Source organism: Glycine soja, chromosome 2, assembly GCF_004193775.1.
Source record: "Glycine soja cultivar W05 chromosome 2, ASM419377v2, whole genome shotgun sequence".
NCBI lineage: Eukaryota > Viridiplantae > Streptophyta > Magnoliopsida > Fabales > Fabaceae > Glycine > Glycine soja.
The window spans coordinates 6,860,872-6,884,379 of NC_041003.1; the positions used below are offsets into that span (position 1 = coordinate 6,860,872).

Consider the following 23,508-nt stretch of genomic DNA (forward strand, 5'->3'; position numbering starts at 1 on the left):
GATGAAGAGTAAATATTGCAAATTAAAAATTGAGTAAAAATTTAATAGATTTTTAAGTTTGATTTGACAGAAAAAGAGAAGTACAGCGGAAAGGAATTTAAGTTTTCTTTTCATTTTTTGGTTAGATAACATGAAAAAAAAATAATATAAAGATGTTTTTGGTTGGATCAACTTACACTAAGAATAATTTTTTAGAGTAATTCTTTTGAAATCTAATGGACGTAATAAATCACTAATCTTTTATGATGTAATATAATATGTATTTATTGTTGTTTTTTAAAAGTAATGTATTGTGAGAACATTTTAAATAAAAATCACAACTTTCAACAAATCTTTCTTCATCAAGATAGATTTTATTTTTGTGGGCCTTACCCTCTTTTTTATTACTTTCCCTTTTCTTTTGTCATCCAAATAAACAGATTTTCTCTAGTCTCTCGCACTCATCTCTCTGTCGTGTCTTATGTTCTCTCTTCTGTAAAACCAATAGCACCATAAGTGAAACTAACTGATATCTTGACCAATTTCTAACTTCCTAATCAATTTCCATATCCGAAATACAACTATTGCTAAACTCTAAGTCCACTCTATAAACATGCATTTCATATTATTGTTGGTGCACACATTTAGTATTTGCGTGCCGTCGAGTTTGGGAGATCTCCTATATATCACGGAACATGTCAACGACTTGCTTGCTCAAATTAGTGCCCAAATTCTTTTATTTTGCAGGCTAAATTATTGTAATGTTGAGATAAGATTATATATATATGTATGTATATGTATGAAATTTATGGTTGTAAAGATTAGGTTCATAACTTTTCAAGTGTCTGTCTTGCAAGTTCTAAAACAGGCAGCACAAAATGACCAACTATTTCGGGTCTTTTGCACAGGTTTTGGCTCCCTTGCACTTTAGACAATGCACTTTGGTACTAAATTAGACTGACAAGATGCTTGGTTATTTGTGTCTTATGTTATTAATTTGCTAAATGTGTTCAGGGATTATTACGCATTCAGTGATTATTAATTAAATAGGTGAATAAAGTGCATAAACTATACAAACTTGAAGAGTGATCAATCAAAACGTTCCAAAAAGATATATAATTCACACTCTCTGCAAAGGAGCGCATCCAATATATGTTACATTAAATAACAACGTGAAATTCACACTCGTAGTTTCTCATTGTGGCATAGGCCCAGGCATTGTTGTTTACTGGATTAGCAAGGTGATTAGTAAGGTTCTCTAAAGATCCCTTTCCGGTTACAATGGCCTGAACAAAAAATCCAAACATGGAGAACATAGCCAACCTACGATTCTTGAACTCTTTCACCTTCAACTCGGCAAAAACCTCTGGGTCATCAGCAAGACCCAATGGGTCAATGCTGCCCTCTAGGTAAATTGGGTCAATCACCTCACCAAGAGGCCCACCGGCAATAGGGGGAAAGCTTCATTGCTTGCCCAGCCAATGATGATGAAGAGAGAGCCATTGTTGAAGCAGCCATTATTCTAGATTTAGTAAAACAATGAAAAACTATGCGGCTGAAATATGCAGAGAATGGTTATTCTTGATGCATTTGTTGAGCACTATATCTGAATTCTTATTGGTTTGGAGCATCCATTTTGTCCACTTGTTTCTTCTCCTAGCGGTTAGACACTTGTCGGATATTTAATCGTTTGATTTCCTTCCCTTACCTACACAGATCAAATATCTCAAAAAAATATCATTAAATACCTATTTTATGAGTAAGAAATTGCCATTTGTGATTTTGGATAGGCTATGTGTAATGAATAGATATCTAAAGTGGTAACCGTTACAGAAGCGGGACCATTGTGCATTTGTTGCATTGGTAATAGTACCAAGTATCTCTAAAGTATTGCAAAATATACGTATTTGCATGGGCAAACATTTGCACTATATTTTCTTGGTTGTGAAAATTATTTGCGGTAGTTAGTTCTTATCATATGTATTGGGAAATACCTAAGTCTCACATCGGCTATCTCAATCCTTGGAGTGTAGCTTATATACCTGTTATATATCTGTTGGACAACTTCATTTAATGCCAATTAGTTTTAAGATGAAATCTAACAATATGAAAATGAAATAGACTCTAGGAAAATTACTTCACTGTCTCAAGACCAATGAATTAATTTTCATATAATGCTACAGCTTGCAAAGTATAACAAGGAAAATTAGTGTAACGTATAGTAGCCAGACGTTTCTCTTGTGAGCTATTACCAAACCAAATGAGTGTTGGTATTCACTTAACATTCAATCATGTGTCTGTAAAAAAAAAAACATTTTATCATGTGGGTGGTTGTATCTAATTTTTACTGGTTCGGAAAAGTCAATCATGGCAAGGACAATTAAACTCAAATATGTACCAGTTTGAGGAATAATATTCAAAATTGTATTTGATTTGTGAAGCAGAATGAAGTGCTAGTAATATTTAAGAAATCTTCATCTCAGTAGTCAACTTCTTTTTGTAATTCATACTAATTTCATCTTGAGAAACATCATAGAATCACAGAGAAATGAGATGTGAATTGGAAAAGTAATATTTACAAGTTTTCTCTTTAAAAAAATCATGTAATTCATATAAATAAGGCAACAAATTATTCAAAGGGGTTTTGATACCTCTGTTCCATTTAAAAAGATAAATAGCTAGATCCTGCAAATAATGAGCAAAAACCATTTCCATTGGAACTTCGTCATGATTTATTATAGGGTAGATACGTCGAACCCTCTCTTACCCACAAGTTTTAATTAACCATCAAATTCATCCCTAAAGTAATACTCTATCTCATAAATTGTCCCCAAAGTAAACAAATCATATCAAGTAATCCCTCAAGTATTAGAAATCATACCACACAGTCCTTCAAATTAGTCTATGGAAGTTAGTAAAATGTATCTCATCGTAGAGGGTAATAATTGTGGGACAAAATTGATGGTTTACTTTACATTTTTAGTACACCTGAACCAGCTTTCCAGTTCCAAAATAATATATAAATCCCCTTTCCAGACTCCAGTTACAACATGACAGCAGTAAACCAATCACTTAATGCCCCATCTATAGAAACTTCAGAACATTTTCAAAAAGATTTATACTGCCAGTGTAGGAAACTTCAGAACATCTTTAAAACTGTTTAAAGACTAAGGTTTAGTTGTGTAATAAACTGGAAATCAAGAAATAGAAACAAAATGTGAGAATTTTTTTATAAAAGAAAGATCATGTCATTCCTAATCTGCGTTACATGCCAAATAGTCATGTATATTTCAATATGACACGTTTCAATTTGTGCCATGTAACAATTTCAATCCGATGTATGATAAAGGCTACAGGAAACACAATGTTTATGCAGAGAAAAGTTATTCAAGCATAAAAGAATACACTTGACACAACAGTTATCATAAACTAGCATTGTCTTCTCTCATACTAGATACCGTAAAGCATTTTGGTCATCGAGTTAAATATGTAACCATCAAACTGAAACAGTATCATTCACTAAAACTGCAGACAGAAATCAAAACTTCACAGGCTGTGGAGTTCAGTTCTGTTGAAGATCTTGTAGAGGTTTCCTCTTAGGAAATGCACTCCTTGATATGATCCTGCCACCTTGTTCCTTCTTTGCAATTTTAATGTTTTCTTTCATGTCACTAGCCCCAAGTACATCCCTTGCACGTTTCATGGGCAGACTCTTTACAATCAACTCTTTCTTCATTGATGATTCAAGATTAGTATAAAAAACGACACTGTCCTCTGAACTTGGAATTGGTGTACACTTTGTTGGTGTTTCCAATTTCTCTTGAAAAGTACCTTCATCTCCAGAAACAGTGTCTAGAAATCAAGATTAAAAAAAAGTATCAATTGAGTCCTATATATAAGCAATCACTTTGTATTGGTAAACTCTTAAAAAGATGTTGCACTGTTTTAACCAGAACTTATACTTTACCTGATGCAGAAATTTGTTGAAGGTTAAAAGTGCATGACTTCATTTCAACAGAATGGGGCACAGTTGGAGCATACTCATCTGAATTTTGTCCATCAGTATCATCAATAGACTGGAAATCATTCAGCAAATATTTCTCAATGCTATCCATGTCGCTCTTTATATAGTGTTGATGACTTTTGTCTTCTGCTTCAGTTCCATCTGCATCATCATGGTCATCAGAGTTGTCAAACAACCTTGTAACTTCTCGTTCCATTGGATCACTCTCCTCCATAGATCTCTGCAATTCATTTGCCATATTCAAAACTTCCTGACTGTATTCTTTTTCCATCTGATCACTCTCTATGCTTTCTTCTATGTTGCAGGTTCCCACAACATCTCCAAGTGTACTTGAATCAAAATATGTTGCAGCCTGAAAGCCTTTAGTTGCTGAAGGCTCGAGGTTATTGGGCATATATCCAATGCATTCCTCTGAATCAGCAAGCAGACCTGACTTCTCAACTTCTTCCTTCAACAAATTATCTCCAACTTCCACTGAAGCAACCTGTACAAGATCCTCATTGTTCAAGTCCATTACACTAGATGCTGCATGCATAACTTGCTCCTTATTGACATTAATCTGCATGTTCTCCTCCAAATCACAAATTCCAATATCAATTTCCTCTGAATCATTAATCAGACCTGACTTCTCAACTTCTCCCTCCAGCAAATGATTTCTAACTTCCACTGAAGCAACCTGTAAAAGATCCTCATTGTTCAATACCATTACACTAGCTGCATGTATAACTTGCTCCTTATTGACATCAATCTGTATGTTCTCCTCCCCATCACAAATTCCAATATCAACTTCCTTTGAATCAGCAATCAGACCTGCCTTTTCAACCTCCAACAAATGGTCTCTAACTTCCCCTGAAGCAACCTGTACATGATCCTCAGTTTTCAACACCATTACACTAGATGCAGCATGCATAACTTGCTGACTGGCATCAACTTGCTCCTCATTGACATCATTCTGCAAGTTCTCCTCCGCATCACAAATTCCACTATCAACTTGCTCCTCATTGACATCATTCTGCATGTTCTCTTCCACATTACAAATTTCATTATCAGCTTGTTCCTCAATGACATCATTCTGCAAGTTGTCCTCCACATCACAAAATCCAATATCAATTTCCTCCGAATCAGCAATCAGACCTGACTTCTCAACTTCTCCCTCCAACGAATGGTCTCCAACTTCCACTGAAGCAACCTGTACAAGATCCTCTTTGTTCAAGTCCATCACACTAGATGCTACATATATAACTTGCTGATTGTCATCAACTTGCTCCTTATTGACATCAATATGCATGTTCTCCTCTACATCACAAATTCCAATGTCAACTGCTGGTGGTTCTGGGAAAGAAATTATTTCAGACTGAAACACTTTAATCTCTGAATTATTTAGCTGCTTCGGAGAAAAACCAATCATTGTCTCTGAAGTTGGGCGTAAACTTCTTTTTCTAGAAGATACAAACTTAGCATCAGATATATCTGCATTTTCAATCACATAGAACGTCAAGGTTGGAGAGATTATAACCTCATTCTTTGAAATCATGGGAGAAATTTTATGAACTATCACTATCAAATATCAATAAACATTTAGAAAAAAATTCACTATACCTGAAGCAATCATTTCATGAATATTAAGATCAGACTTCACTTCATTTAATGCATCATTTGTCAGAAACTGAACAGGTGTCCCATATGAATCTTTAAATGTAGATGAGTGAAACTCATCTATAAAATGTTCAACTTCCTCCATCTTGACACTTTGTGTTCTTTCTTTCATGTTACAAGTTCCCTCAACATCTCCAAGTGTACTCGGATCAAAATATGTTTCAGCCAGAAAGCCTTTAACCGCTGAAATTTCAAGGTTATTGGGAGAAAATCCAATGCATTCCCCTGGATCTTCAATGGGACCTGTCTTCTGTGGTGTTTCCAACTCCTCTTCACAAGTATCTGTATGTACAGACAAATATTTCAGAAGCCAGCTATAAAAGATTGTGAAATCACACCTAAAAGACATAACCAACAAATTTGAAAAACAAAACTGCACTATACCTTGATGAATATTAAGACAACTAGAATTGGATTCATTTTCTGGATAAGTTCCCTGAAATTGATCTAGTGTCCCACCTGGTATATTTAAACTAAAAGAAACATCATGTGCACAATATTCAGCAGTAAAATTAGTCTTTCCATCAGTATCCTTGGCATCAACTTCAAATCCTTTGTTTATGAGATTGTAGACACTACCATTATAAATATTGTCATCAGATTTCTGAACTTCTTCCACCATAGGATAACCAGACTCCTCTTGAGAAACATGTAAAACATTCACATCTTTCATGCTTGATGATCCTTGAGGGCTACTGTTGTCACCTTGTTCTACAGCTTCTTCTTTATCCACCATAGGGTAACCAGATTCCTCGTGAGAAACATGTAAAACATTCACATCTTTAATGTTTGATGCTTGAGGGTTATTGTGGTGGCCTTGTTCTGCAGCTTCATCTTCTTCCACCATAGGGTAACCAGATTCCTCGTGAGAAACATGTAAAACATTCACATCTTTAATGTTTGCTTGAGGGTTATTGTGGTGGCCTTGTTCTGCAGCTTCATCTTCTTCCACCATAGGGTAACCAGATTCCTCTTGAGAAACATGTAAAACATTCACATCTTTCATGTTTGACCCTTGAGGGCTATTGTGGTTGCTTTGTTCTACAGCTTCATCTCTTTCCTTTCCATTTTCACAAAGATCTTCAAGAAGATTATTTTCACCACCCAAATGCTCGCCTTCTCCCTCCACCAAAGGTTTGTTAAATTCCTCTACTGCAACTATAACTGGTGCTGAATGCAAACCTCCCTGACTGTTAACAACTTGTTCCTCATTGAGTCCACTTTTCATGTCTTCCTCAACTCCACAAATTCCAAAATCTCCCCTTGTTATTTCCCGGGAAGAATTCGTTTCAAACTCCAACCTTTCAATCTCTGAACTTTTCAAATTCTTGACAGAAACAACACTCCTTTCCTCTAAACCCGGGCCAGGAGTCACCAAATCAATCATTTCCACATTTATGTCTTTGCCACTAACACAACGGGGGGTGTCTTTCATTGTTCCAACATTACCAGAACCTACAGGATCTTCTATTTCCTTTCCCTATGTGCAAAACAAAACTAAATTACACAAACCAACAACACAACTTAGACGTAATTTCTAAAGTGTTTTTAGTACTATTCTCCTATTAATGTTTTTTTTTTTTACAAAACTCTAATTCTGAGCGAACAACAACACCGAAAGCAACAAAAAAAAAATCGTACTTGAAGAAAAGGGTATAAATATAATGATAAGAACCTTAAAAATGAGGGAGAGTCTGTCTGCCATTTCCTTGTTCTTCAAATTTGCAGGGATGTCATGTTTCTTGCACAAAGCCTGCAGCCTCTTCCTTTTCATGCCGTGAAAATCCATACCCATCATCACTCTTTCAGTTTTGAACAAACAGCAACAACGTCTGCAAATCCAAACCTTTGAAAATTGAAAATCACACAGAAAAGTAAGGAACGTGGGTGTGGGCTGGTTTCTGGAAGTTGAAATGAGGAGTTTCCCGCTACTTTCGATACATTATTTTAACGAACAACGTTATGGTATGTAATAATTTAAAACACTATGTTTGATTTTGGTGCAAACAAGTTTGAATTTGAGTTGCCACAGCATTACCCGTTTTGAATTTGAATTTTTTTAAACTATGAAATAAGCCAATGGTCGGTGGCTTTACACGTGGATCACCAATGACCCCGCTACTGCACGTGGCGGTAAGTGGTAACGTAACTCCTTTTATTCTGTTTAGCTTTTGTTTTGAGCAAGGATGTTCTATTTCTGGGGATTCTTTAAGTTGATGTAGTCTCAACTCTCAATCTATTTTCAGGACCTATTTTTCCCATGAAATGAGGGTAATTAAGTTATAATAATACTCCTAACTATCAATTACATGCAGTAATAATGTTTTGTATTTTGCAAATAATTTAATAAATTTTCAAAAAATTAATGGGTATTATTTAGATAATTATATTATTAATTTAAGCAATGATGCATGGTGTACATGAAATCTATAAATCTAAATTGCAACTTATACCTATTTATAATTATAATTTTCTTCACAGAGAAGAAATAATTATAAATATAGAAGTAGTATATTTTTAGTATAATGTAAAAATTATAGCATTTATATGTCATTGGCATCTTGGCAATTTTTTCAGGACTTCTTTTAGTCGCATCCGGGGATTCTCATTCTATAACATGCTTCAAATTTTCAAATAATGTGATTCTCATTCTCATTCTATAACATCCTTCAAATTCAAAGCATTTACTATTAGTTAAGTAAAGTCCCAAAACAATGACCCACTCACTCTTTGATCATTGTTTTGAGATTTTTCAGTTTCCTTTTATTTCATATTCTCTTTCTCGAGTTCTAAAAAAAATGTTCTCTTTCTCAAATTAACGAGAATCCGTTTACATCCTTAATTAATTGAAGCCTTTGTTTCACGTTTTTCATCCTAAGCTAATTCTAATCATCATTTTCATTGAAAAAAAATTCTTTTGACGTCCTCTTTCTTTCTTTCTTTAACATGATGGAGAGTCTCGAACAATATTTTTTTAAAAAATACTATCCAACATTTTCTCTGACACTCATTTTCTAATTCTTTTTTATAATTGATTGAAATTTATTGATCTTTTAACAAATTTCAGCACACATAAAAAGAGAATGTCACTAATATTTTTTATTTAAAAATTAGATCGATCAAGTCATTAATTTATTTTTACTAATATTAAAAACAACTTTAGTTTGATTTGAATATGTAACCGTGACATTATTATTTTTAAATCAACCGGCCACGTGATCAATATTGCACTATGGTTTCTCTTGGGTGAGACTTGGTAATATTACACATAATCTATCCTAAATCATACGTGGCAGATTCTTACTGGATAGAATAGGTACTTAATGATATTTTTTGAGATATTCGAATAGAAATTCAGATATAGATCTAGTAAAGATAAGTGTACCCCTCTCTTCTTTAAGCTATATATTGTGCACAAAAAAATATAAGTGTACCCCTCTCTTCACTTTGTAAGTTACAAAGCATTTCATTGTTTTACTAAATCTAGAATAATGGCTGCTTCAACAATGGCTCTCTCTTCATCATCATTGGCTGGTCAAGCAATGAAGCTTGCCCCCTCCACCCCTGAGCTTGGTGTTGGAAGAGTTAGCATGAGGAAAACAGCCCCCAAGACTGTTTCCTCAGGAAGCCCATGGTATGGCCCAGACCGTGTCAAGTACTTGGGCCCATTTTCCGGTGAAGCTCCCTCCTACCTTACTGGTGAATTCCCATGGGCTTTCTGCTGATCCAGAGACTTTTGCCAAAAACCGAGAACTCGAAGTCATCCACTCCAGATGGGCCATGTTGGGAGCCCTGGGCTGTGTTTTCCCCGAACTCTTGGCCCGCAATGGTGTCAAGTTTGGAGAGGCCGTATGGTTCAAGGCCGGGTCTCAGATATTCAGTGAGGGTGGGCTTGACTACTTGGGCAACCCAAGCCTGATCCATGCACAAAGCATTCTTGCCATCTGGGCCACCCAAGTTATCTTGATGGGTGCCGTTGAGGGTTACCGTATTGCAGGTGGGCCTCTTGGTGAGGTGACTGACCCAATCTACCCAGGTGGCAGCTTTGGCCCATTGGGCCTTGCTGATGACCCAGAGGCTTTGGCCGAGTTAAAGGTGAAAGAGCTCAAGAATGGTAGGTTGGCTATGTTTTCCATGTTTGGATTCTTTGTTCAGGCTATTGTGACTGGAAAGGGACCCTTAGAGAACTTGGCCGACCACCTTGCTGATCCAGTAAACAACAATGCCTGGGCCTATGCCACAAACTTTGTCCTGGAAAGTGAGAAAAAAATAAAAAAATAACATTCAAAGAACAAGAAATGACTTGTGAATTTTATGTTATTTAGTGAAGTATGTATTAGATCTATCAAGTGAGAATGTGAATTATATTGTTATATTTTATATATCTCTTTTAAGTCCATTTGGATGTATCTCCAAGGTTCTACTTTTATGCACTTTATTAACCAAACTAATTAAAGCTCAAATGACAAGTCTTAAACATTAGAAGCGAGTTAGCTTCTAAAATTTAATGCAGTAGGAGGAAGGTGAGAAACAGAAATCACCAAGGCAAACAAGTGCTTTAAATTTTGCATTTGATTCTCCTCTTGTGGATCACGATAATTAATTTTTATCATATGCTTGATTTGGTTTACTCTTTTTTGACTTTCAAGACTCTGGACTTTTTTCTTCAAGGTATATTAGTCAGTAAAACCAAGCTTTACAAATTACCAACTGATAACTGTAAATTATTATTGTTTTAGTGAAACCAAAATGAAATATTTTATTTTACTCTGTTTCCTTTTTAATTATACTCTTTCAGTAAAGATAAAATAAAATATGCCATGTTTAAAACCTTGTATCCTTATTTTAATTTTAATTATAAAATACACCAGATATAAAACAAGACTTACATTCTGTCATTTTATAACACCTTCGGGCATATATGAGAAGAGGAGTCTGCGTTTTGTTTTACGCAGCTACATACAAAAAAGGCCATGTTGTTCAGTACGTGTCTGTACTGGCTTATTCGGTTATTTAATTTTTTTTTTTAAAAAGAAGTTATTTACTTGGAGATTGAGTTTGCAAAGTGCAGATAGTGACCATTAATATTGTTATGAAAATTGTGATTCAACTCGTAAAATCGTATAAGTTTATAATTTTATAGTATCTTCACGAATTAAATCGTGAGTAAAATCATAAATCAAGTATAATTGGTAGTAAACTCGATGGAATCATAGTAAATTCGATAGAATCAGACCAAATTAAGAATTAAGTTATGAACTTTAGTTTTTTTATGTTATTTATAGGTTCATACAAAGAGGAGAAATCACTTGCATTAAAAGAAGATGAATGACTTAGTTTATGTGATGTATAACTTGAAGTTGAAAAGTAGATAAATAAGAAAAACTATTACTCGATCTTCCATTTGAAGATATGAAATTTAATTATGAGTGGATAATAAAAGAGGAAGATGATATTTTTTATGAAGATAATGTCCAAGTTGAACAACCTCTAGATAAAAGTGGTAGTGTAAGTAATATTGACTTGGTTGAAAGAAGTGATCTAACTTTAGATGTATTTGATATTAATAATTTGATTTTGAATGATCATCACTTCAACATGAAGATGATTTAATTAGAAGATTGATGATGGTGATGATAATGGTAATGATGGCAATATTGAAGATGATTTAATTAGAGGATCGATGAACATTTAAAATATTTTTATATTTTTCAAATATTTTTATTTTAAGAATTTATGTTTTATATGGTATGAATTTATATTTAATTGGGTGTGAATTATATTTATTTATTGAATTATTATTAAATTTTATTATTTTAATTTATTTTAAAATTGAAATATTTAATTATGATTTTATATATACGAATATTAATATATTTTTTAAATTAAATAAATTCTTATAAATTTAGGAATCGATTCTATAAATGAAAATTTACTGAATTTTCACGGATTTACAAAAAATTTGCAAGTTTGACAACTTGGATCACGATTATTCAGCTTTCACGAGATTGGAGATGTACGCTTCTAAAATCAGTTCTCGTGAAATACTTGTGCATGTGCTTTTCAGAGACAAGTAAATAAAGTGAAAACATTTAATTAGTTGATTTAGCATGTACAAAAAGTCTGAATGAGTTACCAGTGAATGGTGATAGTTTCTATGCTGGTCACATCAGCATGAACTATACGATGTTGACAGTTTAACTACCTAATCAATTTCCTAGTTACTACCAATTTAGCATTTTACCTGAGTAGTAATCTTATATACGATTTTTTTTTGAGTTTTAATCTTTAATAGGATCTAGGATAAACACTCATCCACTACTGTTCTATTTGATTGCGAGGAGATAAACAAAATGAATGAAAATAAGAGATAAACATGAAAAAGAGAAATATGGTCAAAATAAAATTTAATGTTAGGTTGTTTAATTTAAGAAAGGAAAGAATTAAATAAACATATAAAAATACTATTATACCCTTATTATAGTAAGTCGAGTTTCTTTCAAAACAAACCCAACAAGATTATAATGGTAAAAACGCCTCTCACTTTTCCCACATCACATGAACATGAACCACAAACAAACAAGGCATGGGTTTTTTTTTCTTGTGAGACCCACCTTCACATAAATTAATTCCCTCATGAATCAACTCCACCAAACCAACGGCATAATTTACGTTATTAATATTGCACAAACCTATACTTACCTTTGCATAATTTCAAGATACTAAAAATGGATTTGAAGATACTATACATTGTAGACATTTTATTCACTTGGTGCAAAAGTATCGAAGCCAACCATATAAATCCCAACTTATAGGGAATTTCTAAAAAACACATGGGCACACTTTATGATTACAAATGAGAGATGCCTTATTCCGAAGAAGTTATAAATAACATCTCACCTGTGATTTCAGACTAATTTAGATAATGCACATGTATAAAAAAAAATAATGAAACCTCTCAAAACATATGTTGTATCTACAAACACCACCCACAAATAACATTTTTTTTTGCAGTGGCAGTTCTCACCAACAGATCCAGGGATGTGTCATGTGTCTTTGACCAAAAACTTATGCATGTTGCAGATCTTATCAGTGTAAAACGTCAAACCATGGCATGCCCTTCCATTTTTTGTTACCTTTAGTCACAATTCAATCCACAAATTTCCAACACCACATCACTTTTGGCCAAGAATGGGTTGATTCTCACCCAAAGTAGGGTTAAGATTGAAGACAGGAGAATAGCCCAGACCAAAATGATGGTAGGAACACCTTCTTGTTTTCCCATGACACCCTTGAGGAAAGGGTAAAGGTGTACAATGACCCAAAGGGCAAAAAATAGCCTCCCAAACAAAGGACCCCATGAATCATATCCATTGTTTATAGCATCCGAGACACCGACAATGACTCCGATGATGTTTATGATTAGTAGGGTCAAGGGAGGGATCAACAAGGATGTCCACTTGAAGATGTAGAGGTCAGCAAACTCTCCATCATCTGCTGCCTTGGATGTGACTGTGAAGTTTGTGTTGACTCCCGCCAGAACTTTGAGCAAACCCTGAAAGAGAGCAAAGAGATGTGAGGAGGCACCACCAATGACCCAGAACTGCTCGTTCCTCCACCAGTCATGTATACCGACACCTCCCCACTGCATTTCCAGGATGCCAGTTGCAGCTATAGAGATGAAGAGGGCCATGAAAATGATACTGGCATAGTTACTTATCTGTGAAGAAAAGAAAAAAAAAAGCATTAGTTTAAAGCACCATAAAGTGCATCACATTCTATGTTTATTGTTTAGAGCAATTCTTGAATTTTGTCTGAGCACAGTACCTAAAGCCACCGGTACTACTAATCGAAAGTTAGAGATAACTATATCTATATTATGATTTTAATACATCTTTAGCTTTTTGGGTGGTGGTGCCTAGAGGCACTGTACTTATGCAATAATTGCTCCTTGTGTTTATGTATTCCTAGGATGTAACTTGAACTCAGTTTGAGGGTTGTACTTAAAAGTAAAGAAAAATTAATCCTACCTCGGGGACAATGAACTTCCCAGTGAGCAGACAGACAGCTGGCAATGCACAATAGGCAATTAAGGGAATTGAAGTCAGAGGATAAACAACTGAGTTTATGTAAGAGAATCGTTCCAGCGATTTCAAGCCGCCACCATAGCCATACCATATGGGACAATGCCTACTGAAAAAGATCTCAACAGATCCAAGAGCCCACCGAAGAACTTGATGCAGACGATCCGAGAGATTTATAGGAGCTGAACCTTTAAAAGCAGGCCTTTTTGGCATGCAGTATACAGATCTCCAACCATGACAATGCATCTTGAAACCTGTTAAAATATCTTCGGTAACTGAGCCATATATCCACCCAACCTGAAAGACAAATGTAGCAGAGGTCTAAGTACAGGAAGACCAGAGCTTGAAAGAGCTTCAAGGCTTTAAATATGAAACAAATAGCATACCTCTTTCCCCCATTCTGTCTTATCTTCATAACCACAACTAATTACATGGATGGCCTCTTTCAAGAGTGTAGCAGAACTTGCTGCTTTTGGAACACCCCCATCTTCCAAGAGTGTCGAAGCTATGAAAACAGATGATTGCCCAAACTTCTTCTCAAACTTCGATTGAGACATTAGTGATGACTTCTCATTGTCAATTCCTGTGATCAAGGTTTCAAGAGGAATACAAAATGCCATTAAAAAACTATTAAGTTTTGTAAGCAAGCGAAGACAGTAAAAGTATGCACATAAGTACATTATAATAGTGGATCAAAGCTCAACCAAATGCATCTCAAAGTATTATTTAGAGTCTTAGAATGCATATGAATGTTTTCAAACGAAACACATGGCCAATTTGAGGCATTTCGTACCTTCAATTCCCTCTTCAATATTTTCTAGTGCATGCATTTGCTTTATATCATCCTTATTCTTTATCTTCTTTTTCACACTTGACTTTGCTTTAATCTTTTTCTTCTTAGATCCACAACACAGACAGCAGCACCATTTAGGCCAACAGTTACATGTCTTTCTTGGTGCTTTCTTCGATGTAGGGGCATCATATCCATAGAATGCCTGTCTCCTGAAGACACACCCAGTTCCCACATATATTGGTCCTTGGATGCCATCTAAACCTTTCATATTGATCTATACACATTGAAACAAATATTAGCTTTTCCTTCAAAGCAAACTGCAAGGTATATGAATGTATATTATATATGCACAAACAACAGTAGCAAATTCTTACTTACATCAAAGAATACAACATTGCGATTCGAGTATCTATCATGACGATCAATCCCATCAAATCTTTGAGGAAACTGTACGTAGCATATTTTTTTCCCTGATGTAGGATCCATCATGAAGCACATGGCTTCACGAAGGGCCTTACTGTTATTTATGTAGTGATCACAATCAACATTCAGTACATAAGGAGCATTGGTGATTATTGCCGAGACTCTCACCTTCACAATCAATCAACAAAGCATTAGAAAAATGGTAAGAAAAATGGAGAAAGAAGAAAACTGAGAAAGTTCAGTTTTATAGTGAGAAGGACACTCTACCAAAGCATTCATAGCTCCAGCTTTTTTGTGGTGATCATATCCAGGTCTTTTCTCACGAGACACATAGACAAGACGAGGTAATTCATTTCCTTCGATGTCACGAACACCATTTTGACCAAGGAAAACCTGTAGAATAGCATCACAGTTTAACACTTAAACTCATACAAACATGCCATGTCAACAAAGCATTTTCAATCTACACAGAAGACCAAGATTGCATCATAACATGGTACTCACTTGTATCATTCCGGGATGATCTCTGACATTGTTCCCAGGCCATGGAGTACCATCCTGCATTGTCCAACCATCCTCAGGAACCTTTTGTGCCAAAGCCACCAATGCATTAATCCTCACTTTGAACTCTTCATACTCCCTCTGTGTCAACACAATTGAGAACACCAAATGCAACCTCTTATTGCTTGAAGCCAAATAGAAAAAAATGAAAAATTATAGATAGCAGCAAAGGACAAAACTTACATACAACTCTTAAGGTGTTTCTAATGTTATTCTTCAATCAGAATTGAAATTTCACTTCAGTAATCTATATTGATTTTTAATGCAAACATTTGTTAGGTGAATTACCAAGGAGAAACTCCAGTTTTGATAGTAGAACACCACCAAAAACACCTAAGAACCTACATCTAAGTTTTGTCTTAAAGCAGAACTCTGCAATAACTCGACTTTCCTTTGGTATAAACTATGTTTCTCAATTAGTCATATTTCATGCAAATTTCAAATTTGAAGTTTATGGCTTTTCCTTTTGGTCTGAAAATGACATGATAGGAACAATTTCAAACCTTAATGGCACGACGTTCTCTTATAAATGTTGCATCCACTTTATCCTTCAAGTAGTCAACCTTCTGAGCAAAATACCATTCAGGAGCCCGTGGTTCAATGCAGAACTTCTTGCAGAATGGAACCCATTTCCTTGCAAACTCAGAAGTCTCGGAAAGTGCTTCAAATGTAAGCATGGCAGCTCCATCATCTGAAACATAGCATGCAACCTTGTCCACTGGATAATCCACAGCAAGGATAGACAGAACTGTGTTTGCAGTAATGAGTGGAGGTTCCTTCATAGGGTCCACTGTACTAACGAACACGTCTATATCAGCTAACAGAGATGGCTTTCCTTCTTTTTCATATCTGTGAAATTGTAAAGCATTAATGAATAATGCCTTATGTCACAAACACATATAAGGATAGTCAGAGAAAGATCAAATACCTTAGAGATAAACGATCAAGGTATGTTTCTCTAAGAATTGGGCTCCATTTTGGGAACTGATCAAAAATCCATGAGACAGCAAACCAGATTTCACATATTACTGAGGTGAGCCACAATGCGTATGCATCATTGACTGGATGGAGGATTCTATAATGAAAAAAGAGGCAAAGAATTGCAATCCGAAGTACTATTATGATTCTGTATGGATTTATCCTGCTTGAACTAATTGGCAACTTTCTCCAAAGTGGTTGTCTGCCTTCATCCATTCTGTTAACAGGAATTCAGATTACAAAATCATAAATTAAACAAAAAAGCAAATAGTAAATAAATATAGCAAGACAGTATGACTGCAAAAAAAAAAATTGCAGATAGGGGAGGAAATAAATTTTTGTTGTTATCCACAAAATAGATAAATAAAATTAGTTACTTAGTGGATTAAATAATTATTACATATTTTTACATGGTGGATTAAATTATTACAAATTGATGGTTTTTAAGGAATACTTATACCAAAAAATTTAGAAGAAATTTTAAATAACAATAAAATTATAGATAAAAATTAAGTTTACATAAGAAAGAAAATAATGATGATTTACGGATATGTTTAAGGTGGAGACTAATCTTTGAATATTAAAAACTAATATTTAAAAGTAAAAATTGTTTAATTATCTTTAGTATAGAAAGATTTATATACAGATTAAAATTAACCTTAACTAATTGCAAAATTAATAAAGAAATCTCAATTTAAACCTATTTAGGTTAATTGTAATTTTTTGAGAAATTGCAAATATAGGTCTAAACACCAGAAAGATGATAGAGTAAAATTACATAATAGTCCCTACATAATTGCTAATAGGCTCCGGGAAAAATCTAGAAAATTGTTCATTTGTGCATTGCTAATAAATTCCTAATATATATAATTGTTAACATCACAAATAAACCCTTTTTGTTATATTGTACAAACTATAAAGAAAGCCAAAATATTGATAAAATGTTATTTTTACAAAATAAAAATTAAATTTTCATCTTATGTAACTAGGTTGTCTGAATTTTTTTGTCGAGAGAATTTGAGTGAGGAATATTGATTTAGTAATATTAATTAAATCACATTTTCTTAATCATATTTATATAAATTTTATTATTAAATTTAGAAAATTAATCAATAGCAAATATTAGAAAATAATTTAATTTTTCTTATTATTTTACATATTATAAATTGTTGCCTTTCTAACTACCTGACAACGGTTTAAAACTTTTAATCAGTAATCTTGCTATCATTTTCAGTTTAACATTTGGTTGTTTGTAAGAACCAAAATAAGTTAGACATGCTCTCTGATTGAAGCAGCCAATTTTGGCTTTAAATAAGTTGAAAAAACCTTAACAGTTGAAGTTGACAAATAAGAACCACAAATAAAATCCAGCAAATTTCATGATTAACTTTCAATGAACAAATGATAAGAATTAGACAATATCACCTACTTTGGTAAGTCAGGATCATCCAGCTCATCACTATCTTTACCCCCTTCATGTCTAACAACCTGAAGTTTTTCACTTTGTTTTTTCTTCCAATCCTCCATCCGTTCCTTCCATGCAACACTTCCATATCCATAAACTGCAATATCCTTTTTAGGATCCATAGGTCTTGGTTGAACTGCATCACCATCATTAATTGTCACATTAAATAAGGACACTGAAACCAGGGCCAACTAGGAGCAGCACAGTCTAAACAATGTGCACATGCAAACCAAGACAAATAATTGGACAATAGCAAGGTGTAGTTAAGTACTTTAAGTGATATTTTTTTTTTATTAAAATTGGAGTTTCACCTCGGTAACTTGAATAATAAAACTTGAACTTTAAATTTGGCATTGAATAAATCGGTGAAATTCCAATTTTGATTGAAGAACAGTACTAATAGCACTTGATTGCTACTATATTTTGTCCAATAAAATTACTTACCAGGTACAGATGAATCAGGAAAAGGCATGGGATGAACTCGTTTCCCTCTGGCCGTGAATGGAGGAAGAATAAGAGCATGTTTATCAGCAGAAATGCCAACATCCTTAATTGACAAAACCATCATCAGTCATATTCAAATTCAGAAAAAAAAAAAAAAAAAAGGCAACAGCCACGAGTGCAGGAAATCAACTAACCTCTTGACCATATGTCAAGAGAGGGATCTCAGAAGCCACGGAAGCTGCATCAAACTCCGATGGTGCATGGATCACCGAACCATTCACCTGTGAACCATAGTTAAGGCGAGCAGAGAACACGCTCCCAATATCAAACTCACTTTCCAAATCATCACTATCATCCTCTTCTTCATCACCCTCAACTCTAGGACTACCTGAAATCAGTTGCAGTGTTAGCCAAATCTATCAACAGATTATGTTAATAGAACAAGAGGAATGCTAACAATTCAATCTCTAATACGCTCTCTACTATTTGTTAAAATTTATTGATAACTATACAATCACGAGTGAAACTCATTAAATAAGTAGGACCCACAAAATTCAGTGATTTTTAATGAACTTCTAATAAATTTCCGTCAACAATAAAGAGTTATTAAAAAAATATGTTGTTAGCATTCCTAAATATAACAAATGGAACTAAGGTGGAAAAGAAACATAAACACGTACACAGGTGAAAAAGAAACATAAACACACACAAAGAGATCTAAGTAAAAATTGGTTGAAGCTTCTTCACCTTTGATGCGCTTATATCTGGTTTTACACTGAGGACAAACTTGGTTACCCTCTCTTCTTTCATACTCATAGCAAGGTCTGCACACAGGGAACGCACATTCATTGCAAGCAACAAATGGCTCCCCATTCACAGTAACCTCCAGCTCATCCCCACAGATCTGACAAATTTGACCACTTAATTCTGTGACAGCTACCTGCAAATAACAGTGATAATGTAAACCTTGATCAGATCATGAAAATTGGATGGTAGTGCACTATGCGAGAAGATGGAAGAAGGTCCACTTTTTTGTGCACATCAGTACACATGAGCTTTATTACTAAATGTGCAGCATCAAAGTTTATAACTTTCATGCAATAAATCGACACGCTCTGGCTTTTATAAATCAGAGCTCTGAATTATATAAATCAAGGCAAGAAAATCAAGAACAAGAGACACACAGAGAACATCAAAAGGACCAAGTTGAATGAACTCAATTTTTCAAAGGTAAATAGGGGAAAAAAGTATTTTTCTTTTCCTGTTTATTTCACCCATAAGCTGGAGAGAAACTGATAAGAGTTTGGATTGGGAAATTTCCACAATTTAACACAAAAACAAAAACCCAAGAGAGAGAAAGAGAACTAGCTCAATTTAACACCATGAAAGTGACCATATGAATGAAATGAAGGACTCAAAATTCAAGCAAGGGAACCCAATTGGGTCAGAAATTCAGCATGGAAATCCAAGAAAGAAAAGACCCCAATGGGGGTATTTTCTTCTTCAAACTCTTGACGTGGCTTAGTGAGATGAGTTGAAGAATAAGGACAAAGATCAGAAAAGAGACACTTTTTTGGAAAGCTATGTAAGTTCAAAACTCTTCAGATGAACTGAGAAATCAGGGAGATAGAGACCACTCACTCTTGCAGTTTCATCAGCATTGATAAGAACAAACTCATTCCTGTTATGAGACCCAGCAACTAATCTCCCTTTGGTGTCCATTGAAACCTTAACTCACCACTCTTCAACACCTCAATCTTCAAATATCAAACACCCCACTTCACAAATTTGCCTCTTCCATGCACATATAGTGAAAGAAAAAGAAGCAAAAATAGAAAGGTTTTTAAACTAGGAGTGAAATCAAAGAAAGCTGTTTCCTTTGGGGGATATAGTGAATGAAAATGATTCTTTACTTGAGCAACCAAGTTTTCTAACAGATGGGGTGGTGCCAGGCTGCTACTACCACTCTTTTGTCAATTGTGAAAGACACAAGCTTGCAGCATTATCAGAAAACCCATTATAAAAGGGTAAAAAGAAATGTGAGTATGTGTGGAAGAAGAAAGAGAATCTAGGCAAAGCAAGCACGGGTTGGAAATTCAACGGAGAAGAGAGATAAGATGAGAGTATGAGACAGAGTCAGAGACAATGTGGGAGAGTGTTGCTGTGTACGTGTGTATGTATATGTGTGTTTGTGCAATGTGTTGTGTAGTAGACTAGTAGTAGTTGGATCCATTATTGTTGATTTTCCTAATAATACACTCGGGGTACTATAGTTTATGAAATGAAGTAAACTAAAGTTTTTGTTTTACCTATGAATTATTAGGTAATGTTAGCTGTATCTTGTGTGTAATGTGCAAACCTTCATTTGGTTTCATAACTTAGTGAAATAATTTTGATATCAGAATTGTTTTTAAATTATTGAATCTAAATAAGATATATGTCTAAATTAATTTAAATTATATATTTATATTAAAATGTGCATTTTTGTTAAAAAAATAAAAAAAGTTGAGCGTTTAATATATTATTATTATTATTTAGTTGAGTAAAATATGTTTTAAACCCTTCGTTTTAAAAAAATAGTCTTAATTCTTAAATTTTAATTCTCGTTTATTTTAAATTGGTAAAATTCATATCTGACCATAATGTCTTAAATTTTATAGAGATAAAATTCTTCAATTATAAAAAAAATGATAATCATAATAATATATTTTTAAAATATAAGAACTAAGATAATTTTTAACTCAAAATTGAAAAACTAAAATGCGTTTCATCCTAATATATAATGACATGACGTCAAAAATAAAAGCCACTGACTTTTCTTGCAAGCCAAAGCCGAAGAGCGAGGAGTAAAGTCACGTGAGGCAATACACCAAAAGAAAAAGAGTCACGTGAGGTTCGTGCGACTGGCGTGTGAGATGTACAAAATCTCGCGATACATTGAATTAAACTATCATACGAATTTTGAAACAGTACGTACAAGCGTATCATCATCATATGTAAGAGTAAATTCTCGTGACTGTCTTTGAGACAGACAAAATATCTTCCCTCGAGTCTATTTTTGAAATTATAAATTTACTTTTATAATTTGTACTTTTATTTTTCTTTTTCTGAAGTTGCACTGAAGGTCAAGTTAGTCATAACTCACGAGGGTTCTTGATGATGATTATGGTACTAAGTTTTTTTTTTTATTGGTGGGGTAATTATAGTACTGATGTATACTTGTTGATTTACCAAATATTTCAAAACAGACAAAAAGACCATAATATTAGAAAAGTAAATTGTCTTAGAATCTACACATATATAATTACTTAATTGCAGTAATGGCAATGAGTTTTGAAAATCTATAGATTTTGAAAAACAAAACCTGACTATGTTAAAAATAGAATCAAAGAGTTTATAATGCCAAAACCCCATCATCATTTTCTTAATATATTATAAACTCCACTTTATCTTCATGGATCATTGTACATATTGAAGTAGAAAGTTGCATTAGAAGTTGAAGTTTTGTTCCCGAAATATATAATTAGCTAGTATTTTTTCTGATATGTTGGCAATTCCATCACATCATAGCTAAAGGCATCAGACATTTAGACTAATAGGAGAACTACCTGATAAAGAGATCCATTAATTCTTTTCTATTTTGTTCTTTCTTCCTTAGCTATAAGCCAAAGAAATCCATTTTACCTCATTTATTAAGGAGTTTCATTATTGAGAAAAGAATTGGGGAAAATAATATAATAAAATATAAATTAAATGTAATGATTTTAATAATATTTTAAAGAATGGTTTTAACAATATAATATAGGCAAGTTTAATCATTTTATAATAATTTTTATTTATTATTTATTTTCTTAATTAATTGCCTTTTATGGTATTAAAATATCGTTTTCCCCTTTTTGTTAATAACATTCTTAATTTTTGTTATGATTTTTATATCATCATTTGTTATTGAATAAAAAAAGAATTTACCTGTAAATTTTTCGTAAAATATCTATAAGAAATATTAAGTTCTTTTATAAAAAAATCATGAGAATATATAGATAAGTTTTTTTTTTAATTTTCAACAAAATTTAAAGAAATAAGCATACTTTAATCAAAATCATAAAAAAATTCTAGAAAAAATATCAAGAAAAGCACAAAAATTCATAGAAAAATCTGCCTTAAATTCCATAAGAAAAATATGCACACAAGAAAAATTTACAAGTTCAAGTCATATCGTATAAATATGACACAAAAGTAATTATTCTGACATAATTTTCAATAAAATTTATGTTGGAACAAAAAACATACTATTTTTTAAGGCTTAAATATATTTAAATTCTGATAAATAATCAAATTTTATTTTGAGTTTCTAATAATTTTTTTATTCTTTTGAGTTTCATTATATTAAAAATTTTATTTTAAATTTGTACCATTAAATGATAATAGGTTATTTTACAAATTAATCTTCCTAATATTATCAATGATGATATCACGTTATTATTTAATTGATAACAAAAATTTAAAATAAAATTTATAATATATTAAAGATTCAAAACAACAAAAACATTTATTAAAAATTCAGAACACACCATAATCATATTTAAGCTTTTTTTAATATTTAAATTTCATAACCGCGTAAACAAGCATTGAATATATGAAAGATACATAAAATATTAAAAAACAATAGAAATATTAATTAATAATTACAAATAATAATTGCACCGAAATAACTAGCCATAGTTTAACAAAGCTTCGTAGTTTAACAAAACTTCTGTTACATTCACACTAACCCGAGTAACCCCCACAACAGCATGTAACCACATTCAAATGGTTGCTAAAAAAACAAAACCATGTGCACCAATTTACAGTCACTACTTGATTGCAAATGCAATGCTTTCACCATTCAACCCAACAACGTGAGTTACTTACATTCCATTAAGGCATTATAAGCATATATCGCCAAAATTTTCACCTAGATGAATGGCCACATTTCTGCACCTGCACTCAAGACTAGCAGAAACTTAACTAACGACGACGAAGAACCTCTTATGGACGCCATGCTCCCCTATTCGCTGAACAACATCCAACAATGAAGAACCAGTTTCTCTCTCACAAACAC

At 33.4% G+C, this 23,508-nt stretch overlaps 2 protein-coding genes and 1 pseudogene across 3 annotated transcripts; 1 reads left to right on the forward strand and 2 right to left on the reverse strand.

Annotated features, from left to right (window-relative positions):
- Positions 1–3,184: 3,184 nt before the first annotated feature.
- LOC114384125 lies at positions 3,185–7,670 on the reverse strand. The gene is made up of 5 exons (XM_028343792.1): positions 7,335–7,670; positions 6,044–7,139; positions 5,603–5,941; positions 3,947–5,473; positions 3,185–3,831 (listed from the first exon to the last, which is right to left on the reverse strand). The coding sequence occupies exons 1-5, from the start codon at positions 7,455–7,457 to the stop codon at positions 3,542–3,544; spliced, it is 3,375 nt and encodes a 1,124-aa protein (XP_028199593.1). The 5' UTR covers positions 7,458–7,670; the 3' UTR covers positions 3,185–3,541.
- Positions 7,671–9,102: 1,432 nt separating this feature from the next.
- Positions 9,103–10,068, forward strand: LOC114384130 (annotated as a pseudogene). The gene has a single exon (XR_003660607.1). The product of XR_003660607.1 is annotated as a chlorophyll a-b binding protein 2, chloroplastic-like (transcript).
- Positions 10,069–12,388: 2,320 nt separating this feature from the next.
- LOC114384136 (cellulose synthase A catalytic subunit 2 [UDP-forming]-like) lies at positions 12,389–20,596 on the reverse strand. The gene is made up of 14 exons (XM_028343802.1): positions 20,049–20,596; positions 19,155–19,347; positions 18,602–18,795; positions 18,408–18,510; positions 17,928–18,099; positions 16,449–16,715; positions 16,024–16,369; positions 15,464–15,601; positions 15,227–15,352; positions 14,915–15,127; positions 14,537–14,810; positions 14,130–14,326; positions 13,690–14,040; positions 12,389–13,379 (listed from the first exon to the last, which is right to left on the reverse strand). The coding sequence occupies exons 1-14, from the start codon at positions 20,127–20,129 to the stop codon at positions 12,798–12,800; spliced, it is 3,237 nt and encodes a 1,078-aa protein (XP_028199603.1). The 5' UTR covers positions 20,130–20,596; the 3' UTR covers positions 12,389–12,797.
- Positions 20,597–23,508: the final 2,912 nt, after the last annotated feature.